The 23861-nt window shown below is 38.0% G+C and overlaps 1 protein-coding gene across 1 annotated transcript in view; it reads left to right on the top strand.

The window, feature by feature from the left end:
* Positions 1 to 23861, top strand: part of LOC122796818 (galectin-6-like) — a 332787-nt gene that overhangs the window by 279299 nt on the left and 29627 nt on the right. Inside the window, exons 13-14 of the mRNA XM_044065917.1 lie at positions 6723 to 6888; positions 18332 to 18544. Coding sequence (XP_043921852.1) covers positions 6723 to 6888; positions 18332 to 18544 — 379 coding nt within the window. The remainder of the gene's footprint in view (positions 1 to 6722; positions 6889 to 18331; positions 18545 to 23861) is intronic.

Here is a 23861-nt window from a genome sequence, read left to right on the forward strand (position 1 = left end):
CAGCCTGTCCACTCGCTTCATATCCTGAAAAAGGCAACGGAGGGGGCAGGGGAGGAGGAGCTGTTGCTATTACTATGTTATTATCTTCTTTGTCTAAAAATAATGTTTTTGAATTTTTAGTCTTCTGTTCCCTACGGTTTGCTTCCTCAATCCACCTGTGTGCCTGAGGAATGCCTAATTGGCGTTGCTTTTTTGCCTGACCTTCTGCATCAGATTTAAGTTGCTTAAGGAGTTTAATCAGTGAAGTTTTATCTAATTTACCATCAAATTCATATTTGTTAACCCATTTCGTATAATACCTAACATTATCATAATGTTGTGATTGCATATATTTTGCGTCTTTGGTTAGGGGCAGATCTCGCAATGTTTTAGTGCACTGATTTCCCATGTCAAAAGAAAATGTTACATAACCCTTCTTATCACGTGATATCAAAATTTCAGTTCCTTTTCACAGTTTATCTAGAATAACTGCCTACCTTATTCGGTTACCCTGATCTATGACCAAATATACAGTAATTCCCTTTGTCCCTGATCTGCATAACAAATCTTGACAACAATATTTACTGTAACCTAGTCCCTGATCTAAAACAGAAAAAAGGCAAAATCTTCCTACCTGAGCCTCCGGTATTGAGTCGTCCAGGATCCGCTCTTCGGCCACAGATCAGAAAGTGGCCAGCCTCTTTAAACGACAATTCAGTCGGAGGTCTTTTCACCCAAGAAGAACCGTTTCGGTAACTTCTCCTGCGCAGTATTTGACCACCGGTAGACTCTGATCTGCAGCTGTCTGAGGGATTTCCGGCTAAGAAGGACCAAACTGTTAAATAAAATCAAGAGATCAATACACACGGGGTTCAGGTTCAAAAGTTTACTAGTGTACACCAAGAGGCAAAAAACGTACAAGTACAGAATTTTGTCTGACATGAAACAGGAAGTACACAATTTTATAGTCTTTACATTCAAGTTGTGCCCACCTTACTGACGTGATATGTCACAGGGCATCTACATCACTTTAGCTTACAGTCCTCTATTCATAAAATACTGCTGATGCTGTATATTTAAAAAAAAGTTTTCCTCTGGTAACAATATGACCTTGCTTACCACCTGGTCAGACATAATGTCTTTCTGTAAAGTTACTTCCTCAAGGTTTCAGATCAGATCGAATACAATAGCAGATTCAGTCTTTTAATACACTTCTTTGTTCCCTGTAGCACTTTCCCAACAGCTGCATGTTATCTATACACAAGGCCAAATCATCCCAGCAGGAAAGAGCAGAAGATTTCATTATTTCACATATTTAATTTCCTGACCCAGCAGATAATCACTTGTGAAAAGCATAAACATTAAAATTTGCTAAGCTAGCAGCTGCCAGGGTCAGAGGTCAACTTGCTACAAGCCACACTGCAGTTTCAAAACTTCTTGCATTTACACATGAATTCATCCTTTTTGTTATATCATTAATAGAATAAAATGCATTACATACTACTTTGCTTTTTAAACTAGCACTTCACATATATTCAAATACATATTTTTCTAACACAAAGGATCCTCACACCATGGAATAAGCTTCCCATTTAAGTGAACCAGAGTTCATCCCTAATTCTACTCAAACAAAACTTTGATCATTGGATGGGACATTGCAAATTCATCCCTGGGTTGGCTCTCATGTCTCTGATGAACAGAGGTCAACAGTAAGTGAATTAATCTCCAAGTAGCATACACCCCACATAATCCTTAGCTACCTCCTTACTATCATATTCCACCATATAGGTGTCAAAGGTAGTCGGGGACAAAACTGGGTTGGGTTGCATGGCTAGGCTTATAAAGTGTTTGTTAGCCCCTTATGAACCCATGAATATATTATGAGACTTTATACATATAGACTTAGAGACTGATACTAGGTTAACTGCACTTGTGGGCTATTTTAAGCCTAGCCAATTACCCCATGTGAGAATCAAATCTTGCACCTTGTGTTTATAAGGTAAACACCTTAGCCATTATGCCAACCTCCCACCTCCATAAATGTATATATGCCTCTATTGTTTGCACATTTTGAGAGGATTTGCTGATTTTTGCTGTTATCCTTCTTTCACCTAGTTTGCTTACTTAGCTGGCACTTTGTGACTTTAATTCAGTTTAACACAGACTGCATACTCTCAAATCTCAGCAGCTGATGCGAGTTTATTATAAACATGATTTTGTTCACTAAGGCTCCTTTTCATCATTCACATCATGTCCTCCACAGAAACCTACACAATTTTTTCAACCCTCACAAGAGTCTACCCTCTCAGTCATTTGATCTGATGAAGCCCAGCACCTCGGAGATGGCTCACAGCCTCTCCCACACCAACCAATCCACAGACTTTCATTTCTAAATTCAGGTGCCAGAATCAGTGCCCATGGCATCTACCATTTCTCACTAATTTCCAACCCCATCCCCCTTTAGACTGACCCTGACACCTCTCCCTTCCACTGTCTCAACCTGATTGACTGACAAGTGCATCACACTTTTGAGTTTAGGGGTGGGAAGTTACTTTGTTTAGATTCATAGGTTCACAGGGGTTTACTAAGCTAATGACCACATGGGCCTTTTTAAGCCTAGCCATGCATCCCAAATCTCTGACAAGTTCTGATACCCTTCACAAGTGTAAGCAGGGTTTGGGAAGTGAAACATTTACAAGCAGGGCCCTGGGAGATGAGCCCTTTACAGGTTGCCTGTGTCCATTAGAGACATAAGTGCCAAACCAGGGATGATTTTCCTGTTCCCCATCTAATTGTCCAAGTTGCACTTGAATTGGGTTAGGGATGATCTCTGTTTCACATGGATGGGGAGCCTATTCCATAGATGGGGTAGTCTCTGGGATCCATACCTGTCTATCCAGCAAGTCCTATTTATATCTCAGGCAAAGTTTAAGTCTTTAGAACAGGTAAACAGAACTGGTGCTATTTGTTTTGTGGATATGCAGGAGCTCCATCAGAGTGGGGTCTGACAATGCCCTGTATGCCAGACATATATCTCCCCTCAAAAGTTTTTAGGAGACAGAATACAGGGATAGGTCCTTGAGGTGGTCTTCATAGGACATTTTACTTACGCCCTGTATTCTTTTAGTGAGGAACCTCTGCAGACATTCCAATTGTTGGATAAGCCTGGTTAGGTACATATGAAAGGGGGCTTTGAACTCAGTGATAGGTCTGATGAATGTTGAATACAGTGGAACAATGACTTCCTTGGACTTAGATGCCATAACTTTGTTCATAAGTTTTGCAATGTAGAATGATTTCCTCAATACTGTAGACATGTGATGGTCAAAGGCTATATTACTATCTATGTGTATCCATAGGTCTCTGACTACTGGGTCAACTCTAAGGGGTGTGTTGTCAATATGATAGTTACCAGGGATGGATGACTTCCCAAAGGATACTATTATGCATTTATTGGCATTTAGTTTTAGTCCATGGCTCTGACACCAGTTGTTTGTCTGTGTCAGCCCCTCCTGGAGAACATTTGTGTCAGTATGGGATTCAATGACAACTCTTAATTTACAATCATCTGCAAATTTAGTTACCTAGAGACCACTGACATTGGCCTTGACTTCAGAGAAGTAAATGCCAAAAAGGAGCTGTCCAAAGACTGATCCCTGAGGAACTCCACTTGTGATTGGTCTCTTTGTAGAGGTGGACTCCCCAATTGTAATTTCCTGTGTCGTGTCTGTGAGCCAGTTGGCTATCCACCGGGTGGCATATGAGTTTGTACCTCTTGAGTTTGTCAACAATGCCTGAGTGGGGTATTGTGCCAAATACCGGTAGGCAGTGTGAACCATTTTTCCCTCATCCATTGCTTTGGTTACATTCTCAAAGACATCCACCAGGTTGAGTTGGCATGATCTGCCCTTGATGAAACCAAACTGGATTGGGTCCAGTTTCTGGAGGTTTACTATATCTCTATTGATCATTTCCATGATAATTCTTTCCATGGCTTTACATAGAAGACTAATGAGACTTGTAAGTATGTAGTTTCCAGGGTCTGTAGATGCCCCACCTTTGTGCAGTGGGATGACTGCTGTTGCCTTTCTCCATTCATGAGGCACAAAGCCTGCTTGGAGGCTGCAGTTAAATAGCAATTCCAGAGGCACTGATAGGTCATGCTTCATGGTATTTAGAAGGCATCCTGGGTTATTGTCTGGGCTCATTGATGCAAGTGTTCTTGGTCTTAGAGAGAGCATTAAGGACCTGCTCCCTAGTGATAGGAGGGGAGTTATATTTGTTGTTATTTCTTGAGGGAATGTTGAGGGGAAGAGAGGGGTAAGGCTGGAGCTGATCAGCCAGGATGTTTGCTATATCTTCTGGCTCATTATAGGTTGCTTCATTTACAATGAGCTTTGCACACAACTGTGTATTGTCTTTGAGGTTGTGGACATAGATAAAGAAAGAAAGAAATAAAGTATTGAAACTTTTGGAATGAAACTTAAGTTTAGCACTGTTCACTTAAGAAATACAGTTAAGAAACACTGTTAGTATGGCATTAACATTGATCTAAAGAAAACTGCAACTCTTGAAAATAGTTCAGTAGGAGAAAGCACTTATCTTTCACTTTAGTGGCTCAATAAAGTTTCTTTTTAGTTCATCAAAACTTTGCTTTTATTTATTGCTATTTTATTTTCTCTTAATAGCAACCACTCAAAAGAAACCCATGCATACAATATGTAGCTATGTTCTGTCCCAGACACGAATTCAGAAAGTCTCTATGAATAATTTGTTTGACTGTCTTCCATAACCATCTATCCATATTCTACAAGTCTTGTGAGATAGAAAAGAACAACCTGGAAAGTTATTTTATATTCCCTCAAACTTTAAATTCATTAGTAAGATTTGGGGATTCCAAACCACAGTGGAGCTCAGACACAGATTTTCATTTGATGTGTGCATCCACTCGTTGGACCAAAAGGTTACACAAAAATTTGAGATCAGATATACCCTAAACAAGCATCACTTGTGCCCTCTTCGTAAATAGAGCATGTTAATGAAAAAAATCTGAGGAGAATGGCTATAAAATCGTGTGTGTGTGTGTGTGTGTGTGTGTGTGTGTGTGTGTGTGTGTGTGTGTGTGTGTGTGTGTGCACACACACACACACACATATATATATATATATATATATATATATATATATATATATATATATATATATATAGATACATATATAGATATAGATATAAGGATAATATATATATACATATAGATATAGATGTATATGTGGATGCCAGACATTCTGTTAAGCAGCAATTTGTTCCAAAGTGTGAGCAGCTGGTGAAGCTTATGGAGTGAACTCTTTGTCGAGTGTATTTTATGTTTAATGGAGGAAGATTGATGGATTGTTTTTTCCTGTATGTGGGTTGGTACGGGCCCACATGCAAGTGCTTGTGTGTTATAGTTAGAGGAAGGTTAAGTGAGGGCAAGATTTTTTGATATGTTTTTATGATTTTTTGCTGGTCAAGGTTAGATTAAGAGTTATGGAAAGGGATAGATTTAGTGATGCATGTGTGTTTGCACGTTAGGGTTAGATTAAGCATTAGATAAGGGGATAAATGTAGACTTGTGAATGGTTAATAGTCCTTATGTGCATTTACAAAGTGTCTTCTGCAGTGGTACTGTTAAGGAAAATATTTTTGTCTGTAAATTAATGTATAGGGTTAGGGTTTCTCAAAATATGTCAGACAGTACACTTATCTCTAAAAGCCCATGTTTCCTTAAAGTGTTGTTTGTTAGGACCAAACAGATTCAGGTACAAGTATGGATTCCAGGTGTTGGTGATATACTAATAGATAGCGTCATAAATATTTAGTAGGTTAATGACCTGGTGGCCTTTCTAAAGCCTAGCCAAGTTTTCCCAAAAGAATAATGATGTCCTGTTTCCAAATACGATATTGAGGTTCAGGCATTTATAAGCTATCTCTGTTGATAAGGGACACTAGTGCCAAGCCTGGTGTAAATTTCCTATTCCCCACCCACTGGTTTACATTGTGCTTAAATGGGAAACTCAGCTTCACATGGATGGGAAGCTTGTTCCATAGGAGAGGCAGTCCCTGGGAAACATATCTGCCTCTCCAGCATGGTCTGTTTAAGTCACAGACAAAAGTCAGGTCCTTAGACCTTGTATTTCTGGTACTGTTTGACTTAAGAATATGTAGGAGATTCATAAGTTTTGGGTTTGCGGAAGCCTTGTTAGCCAGGCATAGATCACTCTATACAAGACTGAGTAGAGAGGAAAGAGCTTTAAGGTGCTCTGCATAAGGTAGGTTTGTTACGCCTTATATTGCTTTTGTAAGGAACTTCTGAGGTCACTCTAGTTGCTGGATATGCCTGGGCAGATACATACCAAAGTGAACATTGTACTCTATGATTGATCTGATAAGGGTGGAGTACAGTGGGATAATGACCTCTTTAAAGCTAGATGCCATGACCTTCCTTATAAGTTGCACAACATAAAAGGATTTCCTTACCACTGTTGCCATGTGGTGGTTGAAGGTAAGGCTACTGTCTATGTGCACACCCATATACTTGACCATTGGGCTGACTCTTAGACTCTAAAATATGACAGCTATATGTGGTATACTGTACCTTAGCACTATGGAATGGAATGTTTATACATCCATTATCTAAAAAGTGATTGGAACAAAGACTACTAGCCCGGCACGTGCTACTATATTGTTTATTTTTCATTTTGTAGATTCCACATCAACCTCAAGATTGGATACACCAATGATGTTGCTTTGCAAATTAACCCTCGATTCAATGAGAAAACAGTGGTGAGAAACAGTTTAATTAGTGGCGACTGGGGAAGAGAAGAGAGAGGTCTAATACACAACCCATTCCAGCATGAACAGTTTTTTGATGTAAGTATTTTTATGTTTATTTCGCAATATGAATTTCTGATGCTGTGTATGATTAGACTTGAAATTATATCACATATGAAAAACTAAAAAGTAGAGAATCATTATATAACTTCCTGCAGAATTACTTTTGGGATAATTTTCCCTTCTTTTGCTGTTTTACTTGCATTATGTGTGGTATAAAAGTGACACATAGCATCAGGTCTGTCATTTCCTGTTATCCTATGACTGCAATTTGATCTCAGAGATATGAAGGGTTCATTAAACTTCGCGTAGGCTCTGTGTATCCATGTACATGATGGTGGGCAGCACACTGCAGCGTGCAATGCATATTAATGAGGCGTGACATGCCTAAGTTAGGTTTTGCAACTTGTAACAGTATTGCGGGCCACGAAACCTTGCAAACCAACACATGGATATTGAGTCCATGTAAAGGAGACCACATACAGTCCCACGATTTCCACAGAATGCCACAGTGATCACCAGGGCCATACAAATCATAGCTTTCACCCTTTTAGTGTAAGAAGTCTGGACAAAGGCTGGAAAAAGCCTGACAAAATGGGGGGAATGCCCAAAAATAGGGACAGATTTTAAATATTACTCATATAAGCTTACAGAAAGTTGCTAAAACATGGTTTGTGTTAACATGCATTTTCCGAAGGATTTGAAGTCTAAAACTGAAATGTATGTCATTATTTAGTGACTTCAATCCAAAGATCATCTCAGTGATTTGCCACAAAATCATAAATATTATGAGGAACAGACCAAAAATATGATGCAAAAATCTGGACATTCTGTGAAAATCTGGACAGTTGAGAGGTGTGATGGAACTAGTCTACACAGCATACCTCTCAACCTCTTAGAGCAAGAAATCTGGAGATAGCCATCAATAATGGGGGAGGGTGAAGGGGCCAGAAATATGGACTCTTTTTAAATGTTGCTCTTACAACCTTAAAAAATGGATAGAAGGCCAATTTGCAGAATGCAGCTTTGCTGTCCCGCCCCCAAATGAACAGTACAGATTGTAAGTAATGCTGACCATACCTCTCAACCTCTTAGGGCAAGACATCTGGAAAATACATGACATAATGTGGGGACAAAGGGACAAATATAGGGCATATTTTAAATATTACTCTTTTAAATTTAGAAAGTTGCTAGAATAACAAAATTTGTGTTAGCATGCATTATCTGAAGGATACTAAGTCCACAACTCAAAGGCATGTCATTATTTAGTGACTTTAATCCTCAGATCATACTAGTGATTTGTCAGAAAACCACAAAGTATATGAGGAACAGGCCAAAATAAGAGGCAAAAAGTAGGACATTCTGCGAAAATCTGGACAGTTGAGAGGTATGCTAGGGACACACTTATTAAATATTGCTATTACAAACTTAGAAAGTTGATCGAATGACAGGTTTTGCATTCCCATGAATTGTCAGAAGTGCATGACGTCTGAGACTCAAATGCCTGTCACTATTTTCTGATTTCAACCCTCAATACTTTGACAATGGTTTTGCCAGAAAACCACAGTTGTGTGAGAAATAGAGCAAAATATGATGCAAAATCTGGACATTCTGAAAAATTTGTACAGTTTAGAGGTATGGCTGTACAAATAGTTGTCATTCTGTTAGTGCAACACATCTGCACAGAGGCCAGACCAGCTTAATGTGAGGCCAAATAACCAGTAACAGGGACATAGATGAGATAGATGTCATGTGGCAATGTGTTCAGATGTAACACTCTCAACCTCTTAGAACAAGAAATGTGGGCAAAAACCATAAAAATGGGGGGACAAAGGGCCACAAATAGGGACAGATTGATAATATTCCATGTCGAAACTTATGAAGTTGATAGCATACATAGGTTGTACATTAGCATGAACTTTCTGAAGAGCATGACATCTGAAATTCAAATGTTACTCACCAGTTACTGACTGCACTCTACAATGACATGACATTGATTTGCCAGGAAAACAACATGTTATGAGGAAAAGATCACAAATATGAAACAAAAATGACATTCTGCACAGATCAGGACAGTTGAGAGGTATGCACCCAAAAGTCTGTAATATTGAGTCACATCAGTGCAGAGATCATATTAGTGATATGGCAGAAAGCCACATATTCGATAAGGAAAATATCTGGACATCCTGGGAATATCTGGACATTTGAGAGGTATGCATGTGAAGTATATGGTCCAAACACAGTACAGGACAGTGTACCTACATTGCAGAGTATCGTGACATCCCATTCCTGCCATTCCGAACTGAAGCCGTGTTAATGATCTGTAACAGCACATTGGACTGCCTTGTAAAATGATCACTCGGAGAAGTGTATGTATTGAATAGGAAAAAGCAGATGAATTGTAGGAATGAACACAGGAAAAGAGTACAGGTGAAACTCCTGCATGTACAGCAGAGGAGGGCGTGGCAAAGGAAGATGGTTGTAACAGCGACACCAAGCACATATCTATATGGTACAGTACGGACTGTACAGTGAAAATGTGTTGTCTATGACTGACACACAAGGTGACATAACAATAGGGAGGATGTGTGTGTGAGAGATAAGCATCCTTACATGAATAATGCAGAGGACATCTATCAGGGATCTAACATACAACTGTGGTAGGGTGTATATTGGCAAACTGTGCAAACTGATATACCTGAATATGACTGTACTCTCAGCAGAGGTATCCAGCATGGTGGCCACAGGGAAAGGATCATGACAAACATTACAAGAACCACCCACAATCATGGACAATATATGAATAATACCACCACCAATCCCATGCCTCTGAAAACATATGTGATGTGGACTGATAGCCGATGAACCTGCAACTCACACTGGACAACTAGTATGGGACATCCACAATCTATGAGGGTAACCACACACACTATCCTCATACTCTAATATCTGCAGGAGGTGTGAGAATGAACACTTCTATAACTGCATGTGGCAGTATGGGCACTACAGGCTCATTGCCTTGTGTGGATGTGCATGGCATATATCAATGGCACAATTCACACTGTCACAAATGATATACATGCCATTAATGTTGTCAAACAACAATGTATGCAGTGTGTGCATAAAGGGAACATGTAGCACACATGCATCTGGTGTAAGAACTTGATTTGTGTTCTGCACCATCAAACAGTCATGTATATTCCCCTGAAAGAATACTTAGGTATGGACAATAAGCTGTGTGACAGTGCAGTATGACGAAGGTGGTACACTTCAGTTACACATCACTGGAACATGTGTAAGGAGGTACATGGAGAAGGGTGCATTGTACTCAGTTATTGGTGCGATGAACACTGGGAACCATGATGTTATTATGCCCTCTCATATGCATGCCTTTCACATAACCAGTACTTGTGTTGCAGTCAATGGAGGAGTCAGCACATTGACCACATACTGGTCATCCCTCACAACCTCTTCACACAAGAAATTAGGACAAAGTCTAAAATAATGGGTGGGCAAAGGCACAAAAAATATTGACAAATTTTAAATATTGATCTTACAAACTTAGAAAGTTGCTATAGTAACATGGTTTGTGTTAGCATACATTTTCTGAAGACTATGAAGTCTGAAACTCAAAACTGTGTCATTATTTAGTCACTTCAATCCTCAGTGATTTACTATAAAATTAAAATTTTAATTGGGACATACTGAAAATATGAGGCAAAAAGATGGTAATTCTGCTAAAATCTGGACAGTTGAGAGATGTGATGCTGACAGATGTAGCACTTACCCTCTACCCTTGTGGCAGCAGTCTCTGGTATGTGTTGATACTGTGTGTATTATACTAATATCACTGCTGTAGTCAATGATTGTCCATAAGCTGTAGTCCTTCAGGCAGCTGTTTGGACACAGCATGTGTATGTCATCTTTGATGTTCATTACTTAATTAAGGGGCATGCAAGGGCCAAGCTGGCACCCCTGTTGTACTGACCTAATCACTGGACCTGAGATATATGTCACATCACATATTTCAACATAGTGTGATGCCACATATGTCATACACTGGTCTACCCATTTGGTGATATAGCTTTTTATGGTCACATGTGACAATGTTGATTGAATACCACAGTGTGACTTTTTGTCGAATACCTTTACCTGTACAAGCTCCCTAAGATGATACTGTTGTCATCATACATACCCTTGATGGGCTCTTTGAGGACATCTATCAGACGATAGGGACCTGATGTAGCAATAACAACTCACACAGGTCTGTTGCATACACCTGGAATATTACTAGTATACATATAGAAGAGGTCTATGATGACATGTTGGTGTACCTCACAGTCGAGGAGAGTCAGGATGTCTCTATACATGCATGCATCAGGTGCTGTCCCCCCAACGTAGGTGGGTGCATGTTGATGTACAACCTTGTATGGGAACAAAGGCCATGTGGAGGATGTGTTGAACTGTGTATTCCACTGTATCAGGAAGGTGTATGTGCTTGGTCATGCCACAGGTGATCTGTGATGTTGTCACAGCACATCAATTCTGTGTGATAGGCCTGGAGTAAGCTAAGACAGTGCATACTGCCTATTGTGATCTTTCCTAGGGTTTTGACACAATCTCACACACACAGGTATCATTGACAAAACCCCCAAGCTGGTGATTAAGCCTTACATCACTTGCTGGGTAAACAATTGTCTCACTGACAGAACATATCATGTGACAGTTGATGAATAAATGTGTACCAGTACAGCTGTCACCATTTGCAACTCCACAAGGATCTCTTCTTGGCCATTCTCTGTTTGAACTGTATTTCTCGACAGTTCAGGCTAAAGTAGATGGCCCTTAGCTTACCAAGTTTGCTGATTCTTGCATGTCTTGTGGAATTACTGAGTCCACCAATGGTGATAACATAGTACAGGAGAAGTGAATGGTGATAAAGGCACAAGATTTATTGTATTTATTTATTTATTTTACAGTTTGTTTACCGAGATAGTCCATTGGGCCAAGAAGAGCCCATTTTCGGGAGAAAAGTTTCATGAACAACAATATAATATGAAGACAATGCATTTACATTTATGTAATACTATTGAAGAACAATGGTATTATACAACATGAGAAAAAATCCACGATTGCCATGAAAATATAGTCAAAAAAGCAAAAGGTAAAATTACACACACACACACACACACACACACACACACACACACACACACACACACACACACACACACACACACACACACACACACACACATAAATAAATCAATTAAAATAAGAACAATCCATTGGTGCATATTCCTGTTAGATTTGTTACAATGTGATATAACGCAGAGTTGATATTGCAGTTTTACATGAAATCTTAGCAGAGTTAAAGTAGGATGGGGAAATAAGAGGTGTTAATTGTTGAATGTAAGAAGGGTGGGACAATAAGAAAAAAAAGTAGAGCAAGAGTAGGAGTAAATGAGAAAAACGAAGATGGTCATAGTCAGAGAAGCTCAGTATGATGAAGAGAAGAGAAAAGTAAAGGAGTGTGAGAAATGGGGAAAAGTTGAGCCATGTGGGATGAGAGCAGGAACATTCCCAGAGGGTTTTGATATGGGAATGAAGCAGGGTCTTAAAGGTAGCATGGTTGTCTGTAGTATGAATAAGAGGTGGCAGGGAGTTCCAGAGGCAAGCTAGGGAAAAGGATAGGAGGTGTTTGCCTGGAGGATGAGCAGGCTTGTGCAGTTCAAGCAAATTCTGGTTATTGGATCTTAGAAGTCTATTGGGTAGGTACATTTTGAAGGAGGAGGCAAGGGAGGGGCAGATCGAGGGAATAAATATGAGTTTATGGGCATGCGTAAGTTCAATGTAGGTGAGATGATTGGGAAGTTCGAGACAATTTAATTTGTGTAGGGCATTGCAGTGGTGGGAGGAGGATTTATAGCCAGTAGCAAACTTAGAATTTTGTTATAACAGGAAGATAGCTTTGTTTTTAGAGAAGATTGAAGGTTGGTAAGAACTGAAGATCTACAAATAAATGCAGAAATGTGTGCTTGTAATGTCTGAAAAGTGAAGTTCCATGCTAATCACATCATTGAAAACGTCCTGCTATGCAGAAACCCAGTAATGCAAGCACTGGGAGCACATTTAGATAGCAATCTGAACTTTGACTACCAAGTGTCCATACTGTTAATGAAAGCATCTGTTGTGCACATCATAAGTCATGCCATCATACTGACATCTTAGGAGTGAATGACAGCACTGTAGTCAAACTGCATTACAGCACTAATAGAGTATAATACTCTTTTTTATATGTACAGACACATGTAGCAGCTGGAGAGACCACTGGGCTTTCTCAGCAAGATAGCACAGAGCCTAAACACTATGCTATGATGTATGTGGATAGATTAAAAGCCATGCCACTGTAAACTTTATTGTATAAGATAACATGACCTCTGCCTGGCCTCCAGACCAGTCACCCTGCCCTGGTGGGAGTACTGTATATACAAAAATGTAATATAGATAATGATATCAGCAGTGTCTGTTGAGGACATGATAGCAGTGTCCCACATATTGGTGTAAAATGCTCTATGTAATGTCAAGCAACAGCTCTCTCACACACACACAAACACACTCTCCCCAAGTTGGCTGCAGTGAAAATAGAACCCATACTTAACTAAGTACACCAACTACAGACCACAGGATTTAACACACACAGCACGGCGCAAGTCTAACAAAGTGTGTGAAACAGCACTTTATAGCTGATGACATCAGCAGTATCTGGGGAGGATAATATGATAATAATATAAAGCTACTCTGTAACATCAGACAGCAGCTCACATCCCACAAGTTGGCTGCATTGAGAATAGAACCCCTACCTATCTAAATGGACAGACAACCACAGAACTTAACACATGCACCATGGCACATGTCTGACTTACAGTGTGTCAAACAAAATGTTATAGCTGATGACATCAGCAGTGTCTGGGGAGGACAATATGGTAATAACAAAAGGCATGCTGTAATGTCAAACACTAGCTCACACCCCCCACAGGACTAAACACACACAACATGGCACAAGTCTGACTTGGACTGTGTCAAACAAAACTTTATAGCTGTTGACATCAGCAGTGTCTGGGGAGAAGAACTGGTAATAACAAAAAAGCACTCTATAATGTCAGATAACAGCTCACCCCCCAACTTGGCTGCATTGAGAATAGAGCTCCTACCTCTCTAAATGCACAGACTACAGAGCACAGGACATAACAGAGATGCCAGTGCTTAAGTCTGAGTTGGAGTGTTTAGATCAGTGTACATGCTCTAGCTTTAAGAAGCATATCAAGGGCTGAGTATGTACATATAAATACAGGACATGTGCTATTCCTAGTGCCGTTTTGACAGTGCAGTCAGAGAGTGAGCATGTATGATTGCAGTTGTTAGTTTGTATATAAGTTACTTAAGTTAAAGTCAGTAAACATCTGTTGTAATGTGTTTGTATATAATAAAGCTGCTTGAACAGAACCCATGAAGACTCTTCTATTGTGTCCAAAGTAGGAGAGTGACATGGTGTCAGAACCGGGATTCCAAAGATTGATAATCTGAGCTATGAGGTGCAGAGATGACAGTGAAGGTAAACTAATAGAAACAAGCAAGAAAAAGAGCCAGAAAAGAATCAAAGGTAATGAGAATCTGCACAAACTGTTTATTTTATATAAAAAAAAGATACAACAGAGCATTACAAGGGCACAAAATGCATCATTAAACAAAAGGTTTATTAACTAAAGGGAAATGTTTAAAACTGAGATATTTGAAAAAAAACGATTATCAGAAAAGCAAAATGAGTATGTTTAATGTAAAACGAGTATGTTTAGAGCAAAACAAGCACAAGAAAAGTACAATGGGCATGAAAAGAGATTAAGCAAGCAAAACAAATACAATAAGGGCAAAAAGGGGCACATTAAGCATAAAAATAGACATTTTCTTAGAGTATGCTGATGTTTTTGATGACAAGTTAGATAAACTTCCAGTTGTGTATTCCATGAAGTTAGACCCAAAGGTCACTCCAGTAGTTAGACCACCAAGAAGAGTTCCAATAACTATGCAGGATAAAGTTAAGGCTCAATTGGATAAAATGGCACAGCAAGGTGTAATTTGTCCAGTTACAGAACCACCTAAAGGGTGTCGTCTATGGTAGCAGCTCACAAAAAAAGGCTCAGACAAAATCAGAATATGTATTGACCAAAGAGATTTGAACAAAGCATTGAAGAGACCATATCATCCAAAATGCACAGTCGAAGAGGTTGCAGCTGTAATACTGAATTAAACTGTTTTTTCTGTCTTGGATGCAAAAAGTTCATTTTGGCAAGTAATGCTTGATTGCAAATCCTTATTACTAACCACTTTTGGTACCCCGTTTGGCAGATGCCAATTCCTAAGGATGCCATGTGGAATAAATTCTGTAAGTGAAGTCTTCCAGCATGCAATGGAGCAAATTTTTTCGGGTTATCCTTGTGCGATAATAGTAGATGATTTATTGGTTGGAGTTATTGATGACTGGAGCATGACAAAAACCTAAAGCGAGTTCTAGACAGAGCATGTGAAGTAAATTTGAAGCTTAATCCTCTCAAGTCCAAATTCAGACAACCAGAAGTTATATATGTAGGCCATGTATTTACCAGTACAGACTTGAGACCAGACCCGACCAAGCAAGCAGCTGTTCTGAAGATGTCAGCACCAGATAATGTTCAAGCAGCATTTCCTAGGCATGGTCAACTATTTAGGAAAGTTTATACCAGACGTCAGTGAGTTGACAGCACCTTTAAGAGAGGTGATGTGCAAAGATGTTATATGGGCATGGTTAGAACAACACCAGAAGGCATTTGAAGACCTTAAGCAGAAAATTGCCACCCCACCTACATTAAGATACTATGATGTGAATAAACCAGTCACTATTTCCTGTGATGCTTCAAATTTTGGTTATTCTTCAAGAGTGCAGACCAGTAGCCTATGCATCTAGAACATTTACCCAAACTGAAATGCAATATGCTCAAATTGAGAAAGATCCTTTGGCAATAGTATTTGCATGTTCCAAGTTTCATGATTATATTTATGGTCGAGCTATTCAGATTGAAACTTACCAACAGGCTTTAGTTACTATTCTAAAGAAGTCTATGCATTCAGCTCCAGCGAGATTACAAAGAATGATGCTCAAACTTGCAAAAGTACAACTTCAAAATGGTCTATATGAAAGGCAAACTACTTTATCTGGCTGATACCTTATCCAGATTGCCTAGAAATATGACAGAACAACTTGATACAGAAAAAGCTCAGTCATTACATTAATGTTGAATGGCTGTCAAAGCAATCTAGTGTACCACCTGGAGTGCAAACATATTTTCCTTACAGAGATGAAATGTTGATGGAGGATGGCATTATTTTCAAAGGGGGTCCCATTTACATTGTCAAATGGTCTGTTAACGAATGTCCTTTGATCGACACGTAAATGTCGAACTATGAAAAGGTTAAACGAGCAAGTAAGTGAATTTTTTCCCAGGGGGAAAAAAATCGCTTGGACGTTATCGGGAATTTGCCCTTTCTTCCACTGTAGTGTGACTTTGGAGTTGGTATATTTAGTTAGGGGTGTGTGTGGGGAGCACAGCCCCCTACATGGAGGTGTGGGGGGGCAAAGCCCCCCACTTCTTAGGGTTTGATGGCTTGTTTTTTTTTACTGGCCAAGCAATTTTTTCCCTGGGAAAAAATCGCTTACTTGGACGTTCGAAGTTTTTGTAGTTTGACATTTACGTGTCGATCAAAGGGTGTTCTTAGGGTTTGATGGTTTCTTTTTTTTATTGGCCAAGTGATTTTTTTTCCCTGGGAAAACATTGCTTACTTGGCCATTCGAAGTTTTCGTATTTCAATATTTACATGTTGATCAAAGGTGTTCGCTTAACAGACCCTTTGATGATGTAATATAGACCCTTTCAAAGGTCCTAAAATTGTTGTTCCTGCTTCCTTACAATAAGAATATATCCAGATTTTGCATTGTGGTAACCCAGGTTCCACATCCACTAAGAGAAGGGCAAGAGAACTAGTATTTTGGCCTTCATTAATGAAAGACATTGATAAAGTACTTTCTCTTGTTCAGTATGCAATAGTACTAAACTGCACTTGCAATTAGAACCTTGTCAGCTAAGTCAAGTTCTTGAGCTATCTTGGTCAACATTAGCCTCTGATATTTTCAAGTGGAACAATCAGCACTACTTAGTATTGGTAGACTTTTAAAAAAAGAGTGCAGCGAGCCAAACAGGAAACCCAAACAGTTTATATCCCACTCGATTTATTAGCGAAAAACCAACAAGCATTAACGCTTTTAAAATACAACAAGTACGTGCTTTCGTCCTCAGTATTCGGACTTCATCAGATACATATAAATTAATACCATTTGTCCCTTATATATCAAAATTAAGATCAATTAACCAATAGAGTATTCACTAGACATTTAAATGGACAAACCAACATTCTCTCTGGGCTCATAAATATTCATGAATCAATGTATAATGTAATTCATTACTAAAAAATACTTATCAACACTGTTTGTATTATTTAAAAACTTTATTCATATATTCCTATACATTTGTAAATAAATAAATATATAAAAATATTAAATAAATACAGGATAAATGTGTAAATATTAATTAATACAAAACTACATATAAAATCTAAGGGTAACTAGCTCCCTCTACTGCAGAAATTCATCATTACAATCAAATTCTGCTAGCTCTTAATTTTAATAATGGCAAGATTGTTAAAAAATCATTAAGACCTGTTTTTTTCCCCGCATCTAGGGTAACTTGCCACCATAGTTCTTTACTTTCTAAAATTTCCTCCCAGGGACCCCCTCTAATATCCTGTCTAATTTGTTCTAATACCAAGAAATAAAAATTATTTCCTTCACAAACCCTGGAATGTTTATAAAGTGCATTAGTGTCTTTTGCTTTTAAAATATCGTAGGTATGTTCATATATTCTTTTTCTTAATGTTCTTTCAGTTTTACCTACGTAAAACGCTTGACATTTTTGACATATCACAAGATATACCACTCCTTTGGTATCACAACAATAAAAACCTCTACTCCTAATCCATCTCTTTCTACTCTCCAGATAAACTTCACCTTCATTTATAATATAGGGACATTGATTATACCTTCCACATTTGTACGTCCCTTGTTTTTTTGCTAATAAATTGAGTGGGATATAAACTGTTTGGGTTTCCTGTTTGGCTCGCTGCACTCTTTTTTTTGGATTTCTTTGTGGCATTTGAGTGCTTTCACTTGGTTTTATTGGTTTATTCTCGTGTAAGAGCTACCAGGAAGCCTTTAACGTTACATCTCAGATGAGTTCGCAAGGGCAGGAAGAGTTGGGACAATCTAGGAAGCTGATTGGCCAACTAACTGAACTCATAGACTTACTTACGCCATTATGTCACTCTCTACTTCCAGGACGTGGTAATATGTTTAATGCAGCTGGAAACGGAACTGAAGGGTTTACTGGGCGCCATCATAAAAGAAAAAGGGAGCTTATGGGCGAAAATGGAGAAGCCGGCAACCCTGAAGTATTTAATGGTAGTCCTTTTAATCCGGCAGCTACACCGAAGATTTTCGAAACTGAAGTGGAGGGTGAGGAAGCGAGAAAGGACTTATCTATGGACTCAGGTGCTAGACCCAAAACACTAACTTCCATGCTAGCACCTACAGGTACTGTTAAAACAAACATGAAAACTACAGATGAATGGTTACGGAGAGATTTTTATTTTAAATTGGACAATAATGTGTCTTGTGGGCAACCAAATGGTGACTCTTATGTCATTAAATTGGACAATTTAAATAAATTGATGACTAAATATAGAACATGTAGTATTGAAAATGCTTATTTGTTGGAATGTTTGAATAGAGAAATTGTACCAAAAGGACTTAGGGTATACAAATACCCGAACAATGTCCAAGTGGGCTCTGATTTTCATGAGAGTTTACTTAAAGTTTTTAACAAATGTGGACTGGAAGTGTTGAAACTTATTATTAAAGAAAATGACAGAAAGCAAGAAATACTTCAGAAGGAAATATATGAGTTAGATACTTTTATTAAGGAAGACCTAATTTTTGGTATCAAAGAAGAAAGGGATAAGTATTTTAAAATAAGAAAAGATATAGATAACAAGTGTGATGATTTAATTCAATGTAAAATGGGTAAGTTAAATAGGAATATACAAGAGTATGAAAGTAAAACTAGTTATCCCAATCCACCTTACACTAAGTGGGACCTGTATGGTACTAACACAAGAGGGAAGAGGAGTAACAACAATAACAAGGCAAATTAATGGAATGACTTGGAATATGATACAGAATTTCCACCTTTGAGTAGAGCTGAACAAGGTAATTATCAACAGGGTGTAAATAGAGGAAATTTTCGTATGGGGGGGGGGGAAGAGGGAGAGGGAGATATTAAAATTTGTTACCCCTTCTCTCAGTGTGACAGGTGATAAGCAAGAAGAAATTATTGTGGAAAGTTTTAAAAATAGTTATCAAGGATTCTCTATTTATAACTTTAGTAGCATACCATTAACCAAAGAGCATTTTAAATTGCTTAGTAAAGGGTTAAAATATATACCCTATATAAAGGGGGATCTTACTAGGACATTGCTTGATATCAAACTATTTGTGAGAAAAATTAATTTGGAGGTTTTTACCTCCAGAAATAATATAAAGAAAAACAATAGAGTAAATCAAGGCCTAGTAAGGAAATCTATATTTAACCCACCTTTACACCCTCAACTAAAGAATTTTGAAATAATGCTCTAGAATGAAGTTAGAAAATTTCAGGATAAAAATAAATACGCTAATAACCTTAGCAAGGAAGAAACTGAGGTATTAAATGAGTTAAGAGGTAACCACCAGGTAGGAATCATGAAACCCGATAAGGGAGGGGGAGTTGTGATCATGGAGAACATATATTATGAAGGTAAAATGAACCTAATATTAAGGGATGAAAAGAAATATGCATGTGTTTCCAAGAATGAAGTGAATATGGCATATCAAAAAATAGATATGTTATTATATGATATGGTATATGAAAAAGTTATAGATGATTCTACCTTTAAATTTTTATATGTGGGTAAGCCAAAAATACCTATTATTTTTGGCATACCTAAAATTCATAAAAATCCAATAGATCCACCCCTTAGACCAATTGTATCTGCGGATAGCTCCAAAACTTTACCACTTGCAAAATATGTGGATTTAAAAACAAAACACATATGGGTGAACAACAAAACTATACTTAAAGACTCCTGGGACTTGTTAAAAGTACTTACACCCGAGGTGTATCGAGATAACTTGTTGTTTGTCACCATCGATATAGTGGATTTATTTTCCAGCATACCATATGAAAAAGGTATGCAAATGTTTGAAGAAACTATATTTCAGGATAAGGAGTTGACTCAAAATGAAAAAATAGTAAGTATAGCACTTATGGAGATAATACTCAAATATAATTATTTAATTTTCAATGGAGAATTTTTCCAGCAAACACAAGGTGTGTCTATGGGAGCAGCATGTGCTCCTACGTATGCAAACATTGTGTTATCTAAATGGGAGAAGTTTATTTTAAATTCTAAATTTCAGAAATTTTAGATATTATACTGCAGATTTTTGGATGACATAGTTATTTTCTGGACTGGTGGACAGGAGAAATTTATGGAATTTATGGATTATTTAAATAATACTACTAGCTTCTTGAAATTTACTTATAACATTACCCCTGATTGTCTGCAATATCTAGGTGTGGAAATATATAAGATAAATCAAAAATTTGAAACTAAAGTCTTTCGAAAAAGCACATTTTGTAATTCCTTCCTGCATTATGATAGTGCCCACCCTTTACATTGTAAAATAAATATAGTAAAGGGATAATTTGTTAGAGGCTCCCGAATGACTAGTTTGGATATAGATTTTGTAAAGGAATGTGATTTATTAGAGAAAATGTTTATAGACAGAGGTTATCCTAAAGTGTTTATTAACAAAATAAGGAAGGAGGTGGAAAAAGGTAGATTAGACAGATTTAAGCCTATTAAAGGCATAGGGCACAATTATGACATTCAAGAGGGAGGAAACAAAGATGAAAATTTATCTGAGGGGTTTCAAAGGGGTCTAGTAGTTGAGTTTAATGCTACTAATTACAAGATGAGACATATCCTGCAGATGGAATGGGAAAAACTAGCATCACTTACGGATATTGAGGAAATATCTAAAATAACACCAAAGGTGATATACAAAAATTCCCATAGTATAAGAAAAATCCTGGAAAATGGTAGTAATAGGTTCATTAGTGAGTCAAGAATGATTTTAATATCAACAGGAAATAGAAGAATAGGGACGTACAAATGTGGAAGGTGTAATCAATGTCCCTATATTATAAATGAAGGTGAAGTTTATCTGGATAGTAGAAAGAGATGGATTAGGAGTAGAGGTTTTTATTGTTGTGATACCAAAGGAGTGGTATATCTTGCGATATGTCAAAAATGTCAAGCGTTTTACGTAGGTAAAACTGAAAGAACATTAAGAAAAAGAATATATGAACATACCTACGATATTTTAAAAGCAAAAGACACTAATGCACTTTATAAACATTCCAGGGTTTGTGAAGGAAATAATTTTTATTTCTTGGTATTAGAACAAATTAGACAGGATATTAGAGGGGGTCCCTGGGAGGAAATTTTAGAAAGTAAAGAACTATGGTGGCAAGTTACCCTAGATGCGTGGAAAAAACAGGTCTTAATGATTTTTTAACAATCTTGCCACTATTAAAATTAAGAGCTAGCAGAATTTGATTGTGATGATGAATTTCTGCAGTAGAGGGAGCTAGTTACCCTTAGATTTTATATGTAGTTTTGTATTAATTAATATTTACACATTTATCCTGTATTTATTTAATATTTTTATATATTTATTTATTTACAAATGTATAGGAATATATGAACAACGTTTTTAAATAATACAAACAGTGTTGATAAGTATTTTTTAGTAATGAATTACATTATACATTGATTCATGAATATTTATGAGCCCAGAGAGAATGTTGGTTTGTCCATTTAAATGTCTAGTGAATACTCTATTGGTTAATTGATCTTAATTTTGATATATAAGGGACAAATGGTATTAATTTATATGTATCTGGTGAAGTCCGAATACTGAGGACGAAAACGCGTACTTGTATTTTAAAAGCGTTAACGCTTGTTGGTTTTTCGCTAATAAATCGAGTGGGATATAAACTGTTTGGGTTTCCTGTTTGGCTCGCTGCACTCTTTTTTTGGATTTCTTTGTGGCATTTGAGTGCTTTCACTTGGTTTTTATTGGTAGACTTTTATTTAAATTGGTTTGAGATTGACTTACTACCTAACCTAACATCCACTACTGTTATTATCAAGTTGGAACATTATTTCTCAGTCCATGGTAGTCCACACAAAGTTATTTCTGACAATGGTACTCAATTTACTAGTCAGCTATTTCAGAAATTTGCAAGAGAATGGGACTTTGTACATGTTACCATGTTACTAGCAGTCTTGAATATCTGCAGTCAAATGGGCTAGCTGAACGTGCAGTGCAGCGTGCAAAGCAATTACTTGAAGGGTCAAAGTGTGACAATACTAATGTCTTTTTGAATCTACTTAATCTCAGAAACATACCCCATGATGATATACTTGGCTCACTTGCTCGATGACTTCTCTCCAGGCAAACCAAAATGATGCTACCTATTGGTTCCAGTTTATTGAGGCCTAATGCTAAGAACAACAAAACCATCAAGGCTCAATTATTCATGAAGCGTTCTATCCAGAAGTCCAGTTATGATAAATTGAGCAGATTTCTCCATCTGTTGAAGGAAGGAGAAACAGTGAGGATACAAAAGGCAAAAGGTTTGACTGGATTGGTCAAGTTATAGGCGTGAGGGGGTGGAGTACAGGTGAAATCACAGGCATCTTCTTCCTGTAACAGAATCATCATCACAGCATTGTAGTGCTGTAGCTTTAAGAAGCATGTCAAGGGCTAAGTGTGTGTGTGTGTGTGTGTGTGTGTGTGTGTGTGTGTGTGTGTGTGTGTGTGTGTGTGTGTGTGTGTGTGTGTGTGTGTGTGTATATATATATATATATATATATATATATATATATATATATATATATATATATAAAAATACAGGGCACGTGCTATTCTTAGTGCCATTTTGAGAGTGCAGCCGGAGCGCGAGCATGTATGATTGCAATAGTTAGTTTGTATGTAAGTTACTTAAGTCAAAGTCAGTAAACTTCTATTGTAATGTGTTTGTATATAATAAAGCTGCTAGAACAGAAGTCACAAAGACTCCTCTATTGTGTCCAAAGTAGGGGAGTGCCAGAGTGTGTCAAACACTTTATAGCTGATGACATCAGCAGTGTCTTGGGAGGAGAATATGGGACTAACAAAAACACATGCTGTAATGTCAGACACCAGATCACACACACCCCCCCCCCAAAGTTGGCTGCAGTGAGAGCAGAACCCCTACCTATCTAAGTGTACAGACTACAGACCACAGGGCTTAAAGCATATGCCATGGCACAAGTCTCATTTAGAGATGACTGTAGGTGATCTTATAGTAGATGAAATCAGCAGGCCATATGGGAAACAACAGTTTGGGAGGCCTGCACGAAAACTGCAGGGTGCACAATTATGCTCTTCTGTCTAGACACACACACACCCACGAGCACGCACACACACACACACACACACACACACACACACACACACACACACACACACACACACACACACACACACACACAAAGTTGACTGCAGTGAGAACAGAACCCCTACCTATCTAAGTACACCAACTACAGAACACAGGACTTAATGAACATGCCATAGGTCTGATTTACAAATGACAGCAGGTGAACTTATAGTAGTAGATGACATCAGCAGGTTGTGAGGCCTGCATAGGCACCTAGCT

Source organism: Protopterus annectens, chromosome 1.part0 (assembly GCF_019279795.1).
Source record: "Protopterus annectens isolate FY-2018-M chromosome 1.part0, PAN1.0, whole genome shotgun sequence".
Lineage (NCBI taxonomy): Eukaryota > Metazoa > Chordata > Ceratodontiformes > Protopteridae > Protopterus > Protopterus annectens.